General features: G+C 34.5%; 1 protein-coding gene across 2 annotated transcripts in view; it reads right to left on the bottom strand.

Annotated features, from left to right (window-relative positions):
- The window catches only part of LOC149544935 (protein NEDD1-like), a 214,264-nt gene that overhangs the window by 92,488 nt on the left and 105,576 nt on the right, over nt 1–16,200 (bottom strand). For both annotated transcript variants that reach the window (XM_089795478.1, XM_089795479.1), the window contains exon 7: nt 13,048–13,623. In XM_089795478.1, the coding sequence (XP_089651604.1) occupies nt 13,048–13,623 (576 nt within the window). The remainder of the gene's footprint in view (nt 1–13,047; nt 13,624–16,200) is intronic.

Below are 16,200 nucleotides of genomic sequence, written 5' to 3'. Positions count from 1 at the left end.
GTAAGAAGTCCATATTTTGTTCTCACATTTGTTGTTGTTTCTTTGTTTCTATTATGGGTTTATGGTATTAAGGGGAGCACCCTTCATCATGATTCTATAATGTCAATGCAATCATCACTGTATATACTATATAGAGTCAGCTCCTTTTCAAAATAATTCATTATCGATCACTTCATCTCTAACAGTACATGCATTGTTATTGTTACTCTTCTTCGAATTTCCTTTTCTCTTATTTCCTTCCTTCTTCCTATGTGTGCTCAATAGATCTACCTTCAAGTTGTTAAGCTGCATAGAAGGAACCCACTCTGGTACCAACTAAAAAGAACACAATTATACTGAGAGGAGGGGTAAAGTAATATAATAACAATTTTGTCAATTCAAAACTTTTATCCACACAAGTAACTTCAAATGTTCAAATAAACAATTATGCACATGAACACAATGACACAATGATTTACATGGAAACCCAATGCCGAAGAAAATCATGGAAAAATTAATTGTTTTATATATAAATTGTCTTTTACAATGATTTGTAGGCTCCAACCCCTATGTTTATGAGAACTGGCTCATTAGAAGCTTCAACTCCCACACTTTGTAGGGACTGACCTACTAGAAGAACCAACCCCCACTACTATCTTCGCGAGCACCAACCCATTGCACACAAAATTCTTTTCTACCTTGTTAATGTTGCTTGCTCCAACTAATGACATAAACTATTATTGCACAATTTTCACTTCTTATCTCTGTATGAATATATACACTCTTCTCCCTTGAAGTCATCATTTAATGAAGATATATATAAATAATCTTTATCCTCACAACTTACTCATATACATATATAAATCAAATTTACAATCATATATATTATTTTTATTCTTCTTGTACTTCATATTTCTCTCTATGATATATAAATAAATTAGATTAAAAATCTAATTACATATATTTTTACTGCTCTTCCACTTCCAAACTACTGACTTCTCATCTCATTTTCCTTTTCCTTTTATTATACTTCATTTTCAATTTTCCCAGTTCTTGTTCTTTGACTCTCACATCCAACTTCTCTTTTATTGCCATACTCTTCTTTTTACTTTTCTCTTACGATCTCTATGGTCTACATACTTTCTTATTCTTTATTCTTTTTCTTTTTCTTTTGATCATATCTCGGTTCTTCTACCTTCTCTCAACTGCTGACATCTTCATTCATTTCTTGGATCTTCTCTTAGTTATCACACTTCTATATTGTATTTTAAAAATGATGATCATTACTTCTCTTATATCATTACATAGCCTTTCAAAACTATAATGTCCCCATTTATGCCAACATTGGAGTTTGTGAGATTAGCCTATTATTGTGATCCTTGTAGGCTAATTATTGTGGATAGAGGGTCTTCTGAGGCCGTGGCTTGGCTTGGGTGGGTCTTGTCATCTCCACAATTCAATGAGCTACAGGTTGGTCTTTATTTGGCTCAGATTGGACTTCATTTGGGCTTAGTTTTGTGTACTTACTATTTGTGGTAAGTTGGGTGTTGATAGAGATGGACCCTTTCTATTTTTGGATGCATCTGGTCACTGTTAAGACTAAAATTTGCATCCTGTTAAACTAAAAAAGTTTAAATACCTTGCCTAACATGGGATTCATTTCTGCATGTGGGAAATGCATAACTAGAAATGAAACCTTCGGATTCTAGGCCAGCTCCTATTGGATAATCACTAATAACTCCAGAAAACTAACATGAACTTGTGGGGAAAAGGGATAGAAGTTACTGAAATGAACCTAAGATTTTAAATTATAAACTAGAGAACCAGGTGATACACCAAAATATGATATGAAAATTCAAATACTGGTAACTATGAGGAATTACTAGCATATCTAAATGATTATAAAACACTTCCTTTCTATATAGGCTTGCATAAATATTTTGTAATAAAGTCTGAAAATGAACCAAAATAAGGAGGAAAATAGATGTCTCTCTTATGAACTTCACCTTTTAAAACATGAACTACAACCTGCAAACAAACATACTTTTCTGCAACTAGGTGCTTAGGTGAGACAAAACAACATGGAAAAAAGATGATTCACTAGTTGTCTTTATCAAATCACCTGAAAATACACACAGAATTATAGAAAGAAAAGAAGGCTCAAAAATAGACTCAGATAACATAAACTCAGCAGTTGTTACTTGTATTTGATCTTTCAAAATGAGTTACAAATTTTTGCATAAAAATGCTAAAGAGAAAAAATGTCTCATAAGCTTTCCTTGCATTATCAGAACTGAAACAATAATGAGTTCAAAACTCACTAAGTACACTCCTCAACCACTTGGGTTGGATGCAAGAAAATAGCCACAAAAAAGAGGGCCTAGAAACTTCCAAAAATAAAGTCCAACCACTCATTAGACTCCACTAACTCATAAACTACACCATGACTCATTATAAACTGACCCCAAAAAGCTCCAATTGTCAATGAAGGCTTCAAACTGCCAAGACAAGGTCAAAATTCAACCCATAGTCCTAAAATGATTCAAAAAGCCCCCAAATTTACTTTCCATGACCAACTATTTTAAAACTTAGTATTCTTATAATAACTTAACCCCCATTCTCTAGACACGTCACAACTGACTTGAAATCCATAAAAAATTGTAAGCACAAGATTGGAAAGGAGACATGACTTTGAAAATATCTATATATTTGCATTTAATTAAATAAGATTATAAAATGGCTCATAAAATACCAATTAATAACCTTATTAAAAAAAATGCAAATACTTACAAAACTAAGAGTTAAAATACTAACACTTAACGCAACCCTTCCACACCCCATTGCACAAAACATTATACTTCCCCCCCCCCCCCGCCCCCCCCCACGGCATATTACATTACTTTGAAAAATAAAGATAAAAACTATACACCCGTGGATTCCAAAGTTTATGTAATATGATGAAGGCATAGTTTATTTCCATTCACAACCCTAAAGTTGTTCATTTTGCAAATGCATTGGCTTTGGAGAGCTCGGGAAAAATGCGGCTCGGGTTTGAAAGTCACCATGAGGTCTACATTTTTCTTCTTGTTGGGCACGTTTTCACTAAAGCCACCATATTTGAGCGTTTTAGAGTGATTACTTCTTGCTGAAGTCACCATATTTGAGGGTTTTAGCTCTGAATATTTGATGTTGTGACTGGAGCCACGGTTCCTCTTTTGCATTTCTTGAAGCAAGAGGTAATATATCTGATTTTTGTTACTTCTTCTAGTCAGTCGCTATTGGAAGTTGTGACTGATATTAAAGAATTCTGAATCCGCCATGAGAATTTTGTTGTTTGTTTTAAACGTGTTGGGCATATTATGATGGGAATCCACATTGAGCCGCCATTTCACATCTCTGTTCTGCTTGTTGCATTTTTATTTTTATTTTTAAAAGAGGTTGTTCTTGATGATTTTGAGTGACTAGAAAAACTCCTGTTGTTTCCATTTGCTGATTGAGTGAAGATCTGGAGTCTTCCTTTTAAAAAAAATGCCATTACACGGTTTTCTTGTGTATTTCTTTGAAGCCACCATGATAAGGGTTTTGATGGGTTTTTCCCTTGGCTGTTGCTGTGATTAGAGTGAAGCTTCCTTGAAGCCATCATTTGAATGCTTGCTGCTATCTTGATATTTTGGAGCCACCATTCAAAAAAATTTGTCATTTTGGATTTGTATCTGCATTTTACTAAAGCAACTAGGTCTTTTATCAACCATGGTTGATATTATGAGCTGCTCTATTCTGAGTGCATTTTTTCTTGAACCATCATAAAAAATTCCTATGAGATTTTATTGCTACTGTGCATTTTTGAAATAATGTTGCGACTCCTGTGACATTTAAACTTTGGGGTTTGATTTTTTTTAATTGGTCTCCTGTTGATATTCCTATGAATGCAAAGATTGTTCTTGCAGGTTTTATGTGTACTTTCTGACCCTGATGTAAATGATGGAAATCATGAACTTTGAACAATCTCATTTGTTGTATGCTTATATGATAGAATATTCTTCCAGTACTCTCTTGTTTTAGATAAAATACCGCAATCTCCCTTTTAAGTATTGTTAGATGCAAACTATTTCATGTGCTTCTAATATATGTATACAATTCATGATCTCTTGCAGATGTATTCTTTCTGGATCTTTGCTTGCAGCTAGGATAAAATATTCACTGTTTCACATGTGCCTTTCTTTGAGAAAACATCTGATTGGAACTGACAGTATTTTCTTTAATGGATAAGTTTGAAGAAATCTGAATGTCTTGCTTGCATTTAAATATATCCCCCGAAACTCTGTTGAAAATCTTTGTATTTGAGCATAAGAACTGATGTGCATTATCTTTGCCGGCTTCTCTATTGTAACAGCAACAATAATATTTTGCATTTCATTATTGCTGATTGTATGCTACAATATGTATGAGTCCCCTTGTTTGTTCTTTAATCCTCCATCATGATTAAAATTCAGCTGTTATTTTCTTGTTGGCTGTGATAAAATGTTGTTAAATTATTTCTCGTATTGTGAAATAGATACAGCCCTAGTAAATCTATTTATGAGGTTCGAGCATGGGCTCATGACACCCATAAACCATTTTTTATGACTCCACATTCATAGTTTTAGCACCTATTTCTTATGAACTTAACATACTTGTACTTGATTATAATGAAAGGTTTCATATCAAAAATAATACATCCCTTTAACATTTTTTTTTCTGCTGCTTCTCGCTTGAGCACTGAGAATGTACTTTACTATATTTGATATGTGTTCAGAATAGGGAAAGCAAATACATGTGTGGGATGACTAGTTATAGATATTTAGTCATTGCTTAGATCATTTGAGATCTAACCTCACTTTTTTCCTTATATAGGGAAATGAAGATTGGAACTTGGCGGATTAGGAGTTGGACCAGGAACAGCATCATGGATCACTTAACTAGTCAAAAGCTAAAAGGGCAATGACTAGTTACCTCTAACCCTACCTTCATATGTATTATTTTTTCATATTCTAGATATGTATGAAAGGCAGTAGTTAAACTCACGGCTTGTGTGAGATGTTTACTTTCAACATTTTCAATTCATTTCATTCTTTTGTAAATATCACTTGTATATTCGAGAAATAAATAATACAAGGACATTTTTATTCTTTTGCAATATCAAATGAAAAGTGTGTTTTAAGCAACTTCAAGTATAAATTTGAATTTCAAAATTGAATTTTAACATGAGTTAAAATTAGGTAACAGACACATGGAGAAATAATAGGTATAACTCCTATTTCATACGACATATTTAAATGATGAGTATTTTGGGAGTTATTATATTTTTAGTGGCCAAATTATTATTAATTATTAAATGGCTTATTATAAAGTTATAACTTAACTTTATAATTTCACTTAAGTTGAGCATTGAGTTATCATTGGAACGTGTTATTTATTAATTAGTTAAGCCAAGTGAGAGAATCTAAAGGAAGCTTCTAATTAGTGTTGTGTGGTGAAGCTTCTTGATTGAAGTTACATTTTGCCAATAAAAGGGATTTTGGAGGTTATTAATACAAGCCCATTTGTTGAGAAAAGCATGCTTGAATATATATTTGTTTTTTGTTGCCTTTGTCACTTTTTCTAAATTCTGATTTTGTATGCCCTTGCTGAAGTATAAGGGTTATTCTGAGAATTATTTCTGAGTATTGTTGCAAATTGCTATTGTTGTATAGCAATTGGATGAATTTCTCCTACTGTCTAATATATGTCTAAGAAGATTTATGTGAAGGAAGAATTGTATGAATTTTGAATAGAGATAGGTGGGGTAAATCTGCTATCGAATTGTTGTGGCATTGAAGGGGATCAATTTTGTGAAATTGAGAGCTGCCGTTTGGTATCTTGAAACAGCGTTTTGTTATGGTGAATGTTGAGCCACTGCCATTTCCCTTGGTCTGGACAGCATCATTTAACAGGTTTGTAGTACTTAGCAAAGACGTGTGAGGGTTGCCCTATCAGCTGCACACAAATTCTGCCCACGAACTTGTGGTTGTTGGCCCTGCAAGTTGGGCTATTCTCCTGTAGAATCCCTGTGTATGAGCTGTAATAACAGTAGTATAAGCATTTTGATCTAGATGTCAACAACACTAAGCAAACTATAAGTTGAATGGTGAAGGTTGAGATTACTTGGGAATTCTGAACCGAACATCAGGTTCATTATTTAACTTTCATAATAATTGTATGTTTGTAATGTGATGGCAAATAATTGATGTAGTACTATTTTGGGCTTATACTATGTTTGCAAAGACATGTTAAATGAATTGGAAAGAAGTAAATTTGCAATACTTCAATTGCCACTTTGATTTGAATTTTAACTAGTGGTGAGCAGACCATTTGCATACCCAACATTGTGTTAGGAATATCAAAAAATCATACATTTTGCAATATGAGCTGAACTGGGGTTATTACAAGAACCAATCGTGAGCTCTCAAAAACAAACTTTGTTAATTGCACCTTTTGCTAATGAATTACCATTAATAAACAAATCCTTCATAGTCATTGTGATACAAGAGCATCCTCGGTTGCATTACTATCCTGCATGTTTACCTCATTTCTTAGTTGCTACTAAGTTGCAATGTCTTGCATTGTCGAGCTCCTTATTGGTTGTCGAGCTCCTTAGTTGTTGCCGAGTTACTTTGGTTGCCGAGTGACAATATTTTGGTTTGGATCCCTCATTAGCCGAGTTGTCTATGTCTAGTTCCAGTTTGAGCCGCCCTTGCAAGTTAATTCGTATTTCGTATTTAATATATGTTGAGAGCCAACTTGTGGCTTGTTTTGGAATTTAATGTTAGGGTTTGTTTAGTTGGTATTTTCATTGGGCCAACTTGTGGCCGTGCATGTATTTAAGAGGGTTTTGGGTAGAGTCTTAGAGGGGAGTGGGAGTAGTAAAGAGAGAGTAGGAAGATAGGTTAGGAAGAGTAGAAGTATAACTGGAATGCATAGTTTATCATTGAAAGTTGTTATCTGAATTGTAATGTGGGTCATAAACTAGAAGGCCTTACAACTGGGCATGTATATCGACAATTTGATGAATATATATAGCATTTTGGCTCTCCTATCTCCTTTGGTTGCTATTATTTGTGTTGTTTTCCACTGTGTTTACTCTTGCAGGTGACTTGGATAGCTGGGTATGCCTTTGGCCCTAGTTATTCCTTGTTCTCTCTTGCGTCACATTGAGATTAATAAATATTCATGTAACACTATTCTAGATTGTTATTATTATTTCTTTAATAACAATATCACTCTTTATATTCCAGTCTACGCATCATTGACTCTCCTTTATATATTCACATCCCTATCCTTGATGATTGTATTTTCTCATCATGACTTGGCTGGTATTTCACTAGCATGTGTAGGATATGATTTGTTTTGTGCAAGAGTTCTGGACTTCCCAAAACGATACTCATGTCTCCTATTTTCGCTGCCTTCCAATGCTGAGTTTGACTTATCAGTTGAACACTTGCTCGCTGTTTAATAATTTTTTCCTATTGTTTTGCATCTATATAGGTGGCTTCCTTTTATTGTCTACCAAACTTTCATTATTTTGAAGGCTACAAATTTCCCACGGCACTTTGATAGTATTAACTTACATTGGAAACTCACGATGACTTGGTGTTCAATTAATGTTTATTATTTTTGTATATAAGACTCTTATTCAACTTCTTTATGTGCCAGTGAATTTTTGTCTTCATGTGCTGCACAGAAAAAGCTTTTTGATCGCTGCCTTCTGAATATTTTATTTGTTGTCTGCAGTGCTATAGATTGAATGGTGACTAGTATTTCTACTTCACCTTTTGTGCGATATGATGAATATTATATTGCCATTTATTTTGTCTTATCTCTGTAATCCATCGTGACTTTGATTATCGCTATCTCCATTCTGCATATCCTCCGTCTCTATTCATATTCAGTAATGGGCAGATATTACTTCAATCATATTCATTTCAATATTGTTTTTCCATCATTTACCCCCATGTATCAAATTAGCGCTGACTTTCTTCATGGATATTTTTGTTCAGATCAAATTATTCCATCCTCTGCCACTATATATTTCCATTTGTACGTTGTTGTATGTACCCATCATTATTGTTCAAATATGGTGTCAACTCTATTGTTGCCTTTGCTTTAATTTAGTTTTGCAATTAATCATTGTTTATTTTCTTCAAACTTATCACAGTATAGCGTGGCATATGTGTTTCATCTCTCTTTACAAATTGTCTTTGTATGTTGCTAAGAGCCCCCTGTTTGACATGTCTCACATGTATTTGATGATCGCTATTTTGAGATCATTGTATCCTTCTATAAATGTCTCCTTGCTTTAGAGGTTTTGTTTTCACTTTCTATATCCATCGCTCGAGTGCAAGCACCGGCAAAGGATGATGGTGGTACTATTTTCATTTTTCTTCTTAGCGATGGGGTTAGCCTTTCAATGAACCATCTCTTCACTAAACCGTCCGCGGGTTTATTGTCTAGTTTCCCAATCAATTCCTTCATCCTCCTAGTATATTCTCTTACGGATTCATTTTTTCCTTGTCTTATAATGTAAATTTTTGTTACTATCTCGTCATGAATTCTTCCTCAAAGGTTGTACAGAGATCCTTCCATGCAGCCTTCTTCCCAACCTCTTAATTTGTGTACCAGTCAATAGCCATACCCCTTAGGGTGGTAGGAAATGTCTTTAACCATTCATCGACGTCATCCTCTCAATTTACCTATCATATGATTATGCATGTTTTACAATGTCGTGTCAAGTCCTCTGATCCTTCTCATGTGAATCTGAAATTTTTTTGCTTATATGTGGTCATTCTGGTTCTCTAGCTTTGGTTGTTCCCTCTTATCAAAATGGAGTTCCCTCTTGCCAGGATGGTGTTCCCTTGTGTCGGGATGGTTTCTTGAGTACTTGGCCCAGTAACTTCTCCTTCTGCCTGTGTTTCTCCTCTTCTTGGCTATAGCTTTGATCATGTGTGAATCGATGCTCTCTTCATGTCAGGGTCTCCGGGTCCTTCCCCCCTTCCTTGTCCTTCTAAGATTGCCAAGTTGGCTATACCCTTTATTGTGTTTTCAAATAAATTCTATTCAATTTGGTTTGGATCTTGCAATTAGTCAACAAGTCCTCTTAAATGGCGGCGTATTTTTTCCTATTCCCTATTACATATAATCCACCGCATGGCAATTCCCCCCTTGATTTCTTTTTCTTGTACTCACCTTGGGTCCTTATTTGGAATTAGGGGCATGAATTATTTTATTGTCTGGTTGTCCTCCTTGGATTTTCTTGCTCCCGAAGCTACGATGTACTTCTTTCAACAAACTATTGAAGTACTCGTTGCCTTCTCCGCTCTCTTTGTACTTCATCTCTTTGTTTCTCTAATGGTATCAAGTTTCTTGCCAGTAACCAAGGTATTTGTCCAAGAATGCCGTACACTACCAATGGAGCCTAAAGTTCAACTCGTTTCCTTCTCTACTCTCTTTGTACTTCGTCTCTTTCTTTCTCCAATGGTACCAAGTTTCTTGCCAGTAACCAAGGTATTTGTCTAAGAATGTCGTACATTGTCAGTGGTGCCGAAAATTTGTCCTATACCATGCTCTCTGGAACTGCTCTATCTTGGGCTTCCCTTTGCACATACTGGTCGATAGAAACTTTCCAGTCTACCACCAGATCTTGTGTCACCTAATCTTCCCTTGTTATTTCTTCCTCTTCCCCGTCATTGTTTGTGACTTGTACTTGTGCTAGGAATGGTTTTCCCATTACACCATCCCATCTAATATATGACCTCAAGGATTGAACTTGTGCAACAAGACCAAAATGCAGAATGGTTACGAAACAGAATAGTAAGCATGAATTCAATTGTACCAATATCAACATAAACATTCATTCCCAATAACAAGCATACCAATATTGGTGAGGGAAACCAACAGTCTTTATTGATTACCAAAAACGACAAGTACATCATTCGTGTTACAATGTTCTTAAATAATGGTCGGCTCGTTAGGAAGATCAAATGACACATCCCCTCGCTACCTAACTACCCAAACTCAATACTATCTTTAATTACATTATTGTTTTATTACGCCCTATAGAAGCCTTTTAAGTGAAAAGTGTCTTCATGAAGATTTTAGTTTGGGAGTTGTTTATTATTAATTCAAAATTATTAAATAAAGGCTTCTAATTGATAAGTATATTCTTTAGTAAAAAGTCCATGAGAAGTGCTATTTTGTTTTGGTGTCTTGAAGAAGTCGTCTTCATTTATTATAAAAGCAATGCTTGTAAGAAAGGAATTCATTCTATTGCTTACCTTATTTATTGTACATTTGATTGCTTTGGTTGGAGAACAGTTTGAAACAAGGGTTTCAACATTGTTGGAGAACTGTGAATTCTTCACCATTTCAGTTCTGTGAATTTGTGAAACACAAGGTGAATTGTGCTCTATCTGCTAAGTATTGTTTTGAGATTATCTGCGGAATTGAATGGTGCTCTTGTATACCATTCAATCAATTGTTTGGCTGTGAAATGATAAGTGAGGGAAATTAATTATTGTGGCATTGAATTTTTTGTACAATCCTTGCAATCAAATGCTATTTTGTGGAGGTTAATACTGGTTGCATTCTGAATCATAACCTGCGATCTCTTTATAAGGGCAGCTTGAGGTTTTTACAGGCATTGTGAGCTATTTGATGCAGGTTGGGTGGCAAAGAAAAAACAATGTTAAAGTCTTGGGCAAGCTGCATTCAATTTCAAGAGTTTGTGTTAGGTATTACCGTGGCCTGTGTTTTCTTCTAGAGAGCTCTTGTTATTGCACATGCCAGCATTGTATTTGACCATCATTCCCAGGTGGCTAGAGGTCATCAGGAGATATCAACCATATTCTGAGTATTCCCAGGTTCATTAAATATTCAGAATTAAATTAAGTTTTATTTCATGCCAAGTCTTTGTTAAAATGTTTCTTGGCTGTAGGTGTTGATTTACATGTAAAAATTCTGATATATGCACTTGAAAATTTGAAATGATCAAGAGTAGTTACCATTGCCTCTTATTATTTGCTTAGTCATTGTTGTATTATTTTGCAATCATTTGAACATCATGTAAAACCATTTCAAGAAAGCAAATACAATCTGAAAATAAAGGACAGCAAGATAGAGATTTCATGCAAAGTGTTTGACAAAATGTCAAATATCTAAAAGTGGAGCAATTTGATGTTTGTTAGCTAGAACAAGCAGTGTTCTTTACATCCAGAAACAACATTATCTATGTGATGGATTATGGAAATATCTTACATTAACAGAAGCGCATTCTCTTACAAATGTTTCCTAGAAACATGCAAGAACAGGAATGTATAATTTCATAACAACTTTGTGCAAAAAAGTTCATCCTGCTGTCATATTGTCCTGTATGATAAAAAGGATGAAATCAGAGTGTTGAGACTCATAGTCAGCAAACCAATTTATAACTTGAACATAGGCTAGGCCTAGAGTCGTTTAAAACTAGAAAGTTATTGAAAAAATTGAACATAATAAATTTTTCATATTTAATCTTTTGTTCCTTCTTTTTCCTGGGTACTTTGGCAGATTCTATTTGCCTCATTAATACTCAATGAGAGTGCCTGAGCCGACATCTCATTAAGTTATGGAAGTTTCAACAGTACAGAAGCAACAGAGCCATTAGGTTGTAATTTGAATTAATTGAGATGCCATATGTTTTGTTAAATGGTTAGTTGAGATGTTTTCTGTGGTGAACTTTGCATATACTAGTTAAAATGAAGCTTGGAAGAGAGATGAACAATCCACAAACAATTCAGACATTCAGATGTTAGAAATAGGTTGCAAAGTAGAGAAAAAGAAGATAACAAAAAACAGGGTATTAGAGATGCAAAATAGGGTAAATAGGCAATCAGTTGTATGTTAATGCCCTTTCAACTTTTCATGTTGGACAGGAAAAACAGCTTGGTTGCTATATTTTCTTGAACTATTTTTCTCCTAGAATTTGTGTTCACTCTTGAATCTTGGTTTCTAATATTTATTTACTTTCTTCATTTGTACATCTAAATCATAAAATATAATTGTTGTCAGTAGATATTGTGTAGCCAACGGGTAGATTAGCATGTAGTTGATAATGATTTATTATGTAGCCAACGGACCCCTTCAGGAAGGTTCTTCGGAACGGTATATGTACACCATGGGAAATCATTGTAATCATGATCATCAAGCATAATGTAATGTCTTTGGCATATGTGAATAATAAAAGGAGTACTGCTGTTACATATTCTTGTCTGTATGCATTAATTCTTTTACGGTAAACAATAATCACTCTTAGAACAAGTATGTTTAGGCATATTACTGTTTCTGCACAAAATTCTAGTCAATAGCCATAAAACTAGATAAGATTTGTGCTAATAAATTAGCTTCACTCTAACTGCGCTAATTATGGATCACCTAAGCCCATTATATTATGATGTACTTTGGAATGAAGGATACAAGAACATGTGTGTTAAGAGTTAACCTCTTATAGATGGAATAGGCAAGTTGTTTAAGGCATATGCTAGCCCTAGTACCATTGATTGGAAAGTATAAAGAGGGTGCTCAAAAACTATTTCATTAGCATCATGTGGGATATGAGACAATGTATTTGGTTCCACTCAGCTCTCATTGGGAGATATTTTTGAGTGAATCCTTAAGGGCCTTTGTATGGTATAAGGGTATTCTCTTGAGTACATTCACTTTTTGGATACAATAATAACCATCATTTATTTTGCATGTATGTGGTTTCTGCAATCATCAGGATAATTTTGTCACTGGGTTGATTGGTTAGTCATTTGCCATCTCTAATTATTAAAATAAACAAAATAAAAAAAAATATTGCATTTCTAAATTATGTTAACCACTGGTTGTCTAAAATTCTACAATGGTTAATGTAGTCCAATTAAGAAATAATTGTACACAGGGTCATGTCAAGCCTTTATACAGTCTGAATGGATTAATACACATTAATTACTCATCAAATAAGAAATGGTTATATACCTTTTTTGAGACTAGTTTATTCTCAAATTTTAGGGAAGTTTCAGACTTTCTTTCTTCGATTAAGGTTGGTCTCCTGCTGTCACTTGAAGATAATGGAGTCCAGAGCTTTTTATTGGTCTCATCAACTACATATTGTTTATCCGTATCCCCATGGTTGTCGGTAGATAGTGAAGAAATAGGCTGAACATCAACTAGAGGAGAGAACACAGACATGTCATCCTTAAAAGTGAAGTCATTTTGGGAAGCATACAGCCTTGACATGATTCCGCTTACCCGCATATGATTCCCGCACGGGGTCTGTTCTCCTGATGATGGATGCAAACTGTATGATGTCTTACTTATACCACTTATTGAAATTGGAGAACCGTATGCAGTGGCAGTACCCATCTTGCCAGGAAGATATGTAGGTTGTATCATGCGAGTGGAGAAGTGTGGTAGAGAAGCTGAAGTGGGCAGTGGATCTGGCATAAGGATGCTATCTTCTCCAGAGTGTCCTAAAAGAGCAACCTCATCTGTGCAGTTGGTCTTATCCACAAGAGCAGGATTTGAGCGCTGCCAGGATAAGCTAGTAACTTCCTGTTAAAAAAAGTGACATCAACAAGTACAAAAACCATTGTATCCTAACCATTAACCAAGAATAAACAAGAGACTGAAACATCAAATGGAAAAATAGAAAACTAAAATGAATTGCCTTGATCTATCAGGCATTACCTAAACACAAGGATTTAATCACTTCACTTCTAGATTACACTAAAATTTAAAGCTTATCTTCATCGTCTATAACAAGAATACAAAATTGTCTTCAGAAATCAGACAAGGATGTTCATTTATTTTTAGCTTGTTTCAACTATATGCACAGGGTATTTTGCATGCTTCCATCTTCACGTTCTTGTATCTTTGTATATTTATCTACAGAAAATGTATAAATAGAGTCTAAGTGTAATATATATTGCAACAGAATCTTCAGGAAAAACATAACTCACAAAGCAAGAAAGGAAAAATTATGATATCTGATTGCCACTACTGGGATCTATCCAGAAAGGTCTCCCTACAAGAACATTTCTCTAGATAATATTTTTAGATGCCTAAAATGAGACGGATTGCACAACATATGCAGATTCAACAGGATTGCATAGTACCAGAGATAATTGAAAGACCACAATACCATGAATAACATAGGATCACATTACACCATAAATGACAGAATGATATATGCTTCATACTATAATAGTTCCAACATTAACCACTCTCAGTTGTTCCAGATTCTATAGAAATAGACTCGAAATGGTTGGTTAAGTCTCCAACCCTCACCAACTAACAACACAACTAATACCTCTTCAGAACAATGTTTTATTGACTAACAAAAGACTTATTTAACTATTCCTGGCATAATTGCTGCCTACAGTATTTAGATAATCTCAATCATCGCAGTTTCTCTATGCTCAGGAAAGACACACACAAAAGACATTGGATTTTGCACTTGATTTTTTCCTCTCTTCTTTCCTCTTTCTTACCAATTTTATTCTTAACAACAAATATTGCAGCCATCACTTTGCACACCTGTTTATACTTGTACTAGTTTGGGGATTGCATTTTCTTAAGATTAATCTCTGTATAATTAGTCCTTTTTATTTCCTTTTCTTCTTATCATGTTTGCTTCAACTCTGCAATCCCCTCTTTGCAATTCTTTTATTGTAATTGATGTGCATTCCAGTCCCATTGAACTATTCTTGGCACTCCATGGACATCAATATGATTTCTTTCTTTCTTCGCTCATCTGTATTTAACTTTATTTGAAGAAATACACTCCTATTCGGTTGCCCTATCATTTTATGATTAAGTATTGAATGCTAGTTCTACTAGTGTTAGACAACCTCTAAATTAACCCTAGCCCTACTCGTGGTGGAAGAAAAATTTGAAAGACATTAATGAAAGTACAACAATCTAGATTATATATTGTTCTAAGTCAGATCTGAACAATTGGAAGGGTTTCACATTTGCCTAAAACCAAACTAATGGTTTCCACTAGGGAGCAAAAGAAATTAGGAAGATCATATTCAAGAGCCACTTCAACCATCACCAACAAATAGACTCAACACAGTTGGTTAACTTTCCAACAATCATCAACTGACAACACAACTGACACCCTGTTGGAACAATGTTTTATTAACTGACAAAAGTCTTGTTTAACTAATCATGGCATAATTGTTGGTTACAGTGTGTAGATAATCTTAATCATGTTAGTTTCCCTATGCTCAAGAAAGACAGTCACACAAGACCTAGGATTTTGCACTTGGGTTTTTCCTCTATCTCACTAATTCCATTCCTAACAACAAATATTTCAGCTGTCACTTTGCACATTTATTTAGACTATACTAGTTTGGGGATCACATTTTCTTAATATTAACCTCTCCATAATTAGTCCTTTGTTTTTCCTTTTGTTTTCATCGTATTTTCTTCAAGTCCACAATCCCCTCTTTGCAATCATTTTATCGTAATTAATGTACATTGTAATAACCTTGTTTGGTTATGCTTCTAGCAATACCACTTATTCATTCATTTGACATTTCAACAAACACTTGGCAGACAACCCAATTATCAATGAATATATGGTATTTAAAATTCCAAACGTGGTATCAAAAAATGCAACAATTGTTCACAAATTCAGTTAACCTTAGCCTTATACATTACTCAAATAAATATCAAGCACTAGTGTATAAATCTGCCATGTGAATTTGCACATTTAAATCTGAAACAACAAATGGCTCACAACAAATTCTGAATTTATTCATTAACTTAATATATTTCAGACAATTCTCGCTTGCAATCACATAAAGATTTTATCACCAACAAAACCACAAATGTCCAACCTTGAGAAATCCAAATCAGAAATTACCAGAAATCAGAGATAAATTACCAAACTCTCCAAGATAGAATTGCCCTCTCAGCCACAATCAATACAATAAAAAAAGACACTAAATCATTCCAACCAACAATCGCTCCTTAGCCACAAGAAATACAATACGAGAAGCCACTATGAAAATCTCAGAATTCACAAGAAACCAATCTCCACTATACTTCAGCAATGGAGCAAAAACTTCAGATGAAATCCTTATACCTCAGCAAGGGATTTGAAAATCAGAACCTCAAAAA

The sequence above is a fragment of the Cupressus sempervirens genome, chromosome 8 (assembly GCF_028749045.1).
Source record: "Cupressus sempervirens isolate cs-2001-9-10 chromosome 8, ASM2874904v1, whole genome shotgun sequence".
Lineage (NCBI taxonomy): Eukaryota > Viridiplantae > Streptophyta > Pinopsida > Cupressales > Cupressaceae > Cupressus > Cupressus sempervirens.
This window is presented reverse-complemented; position numbering and strand designations above follow the sequence as displayed.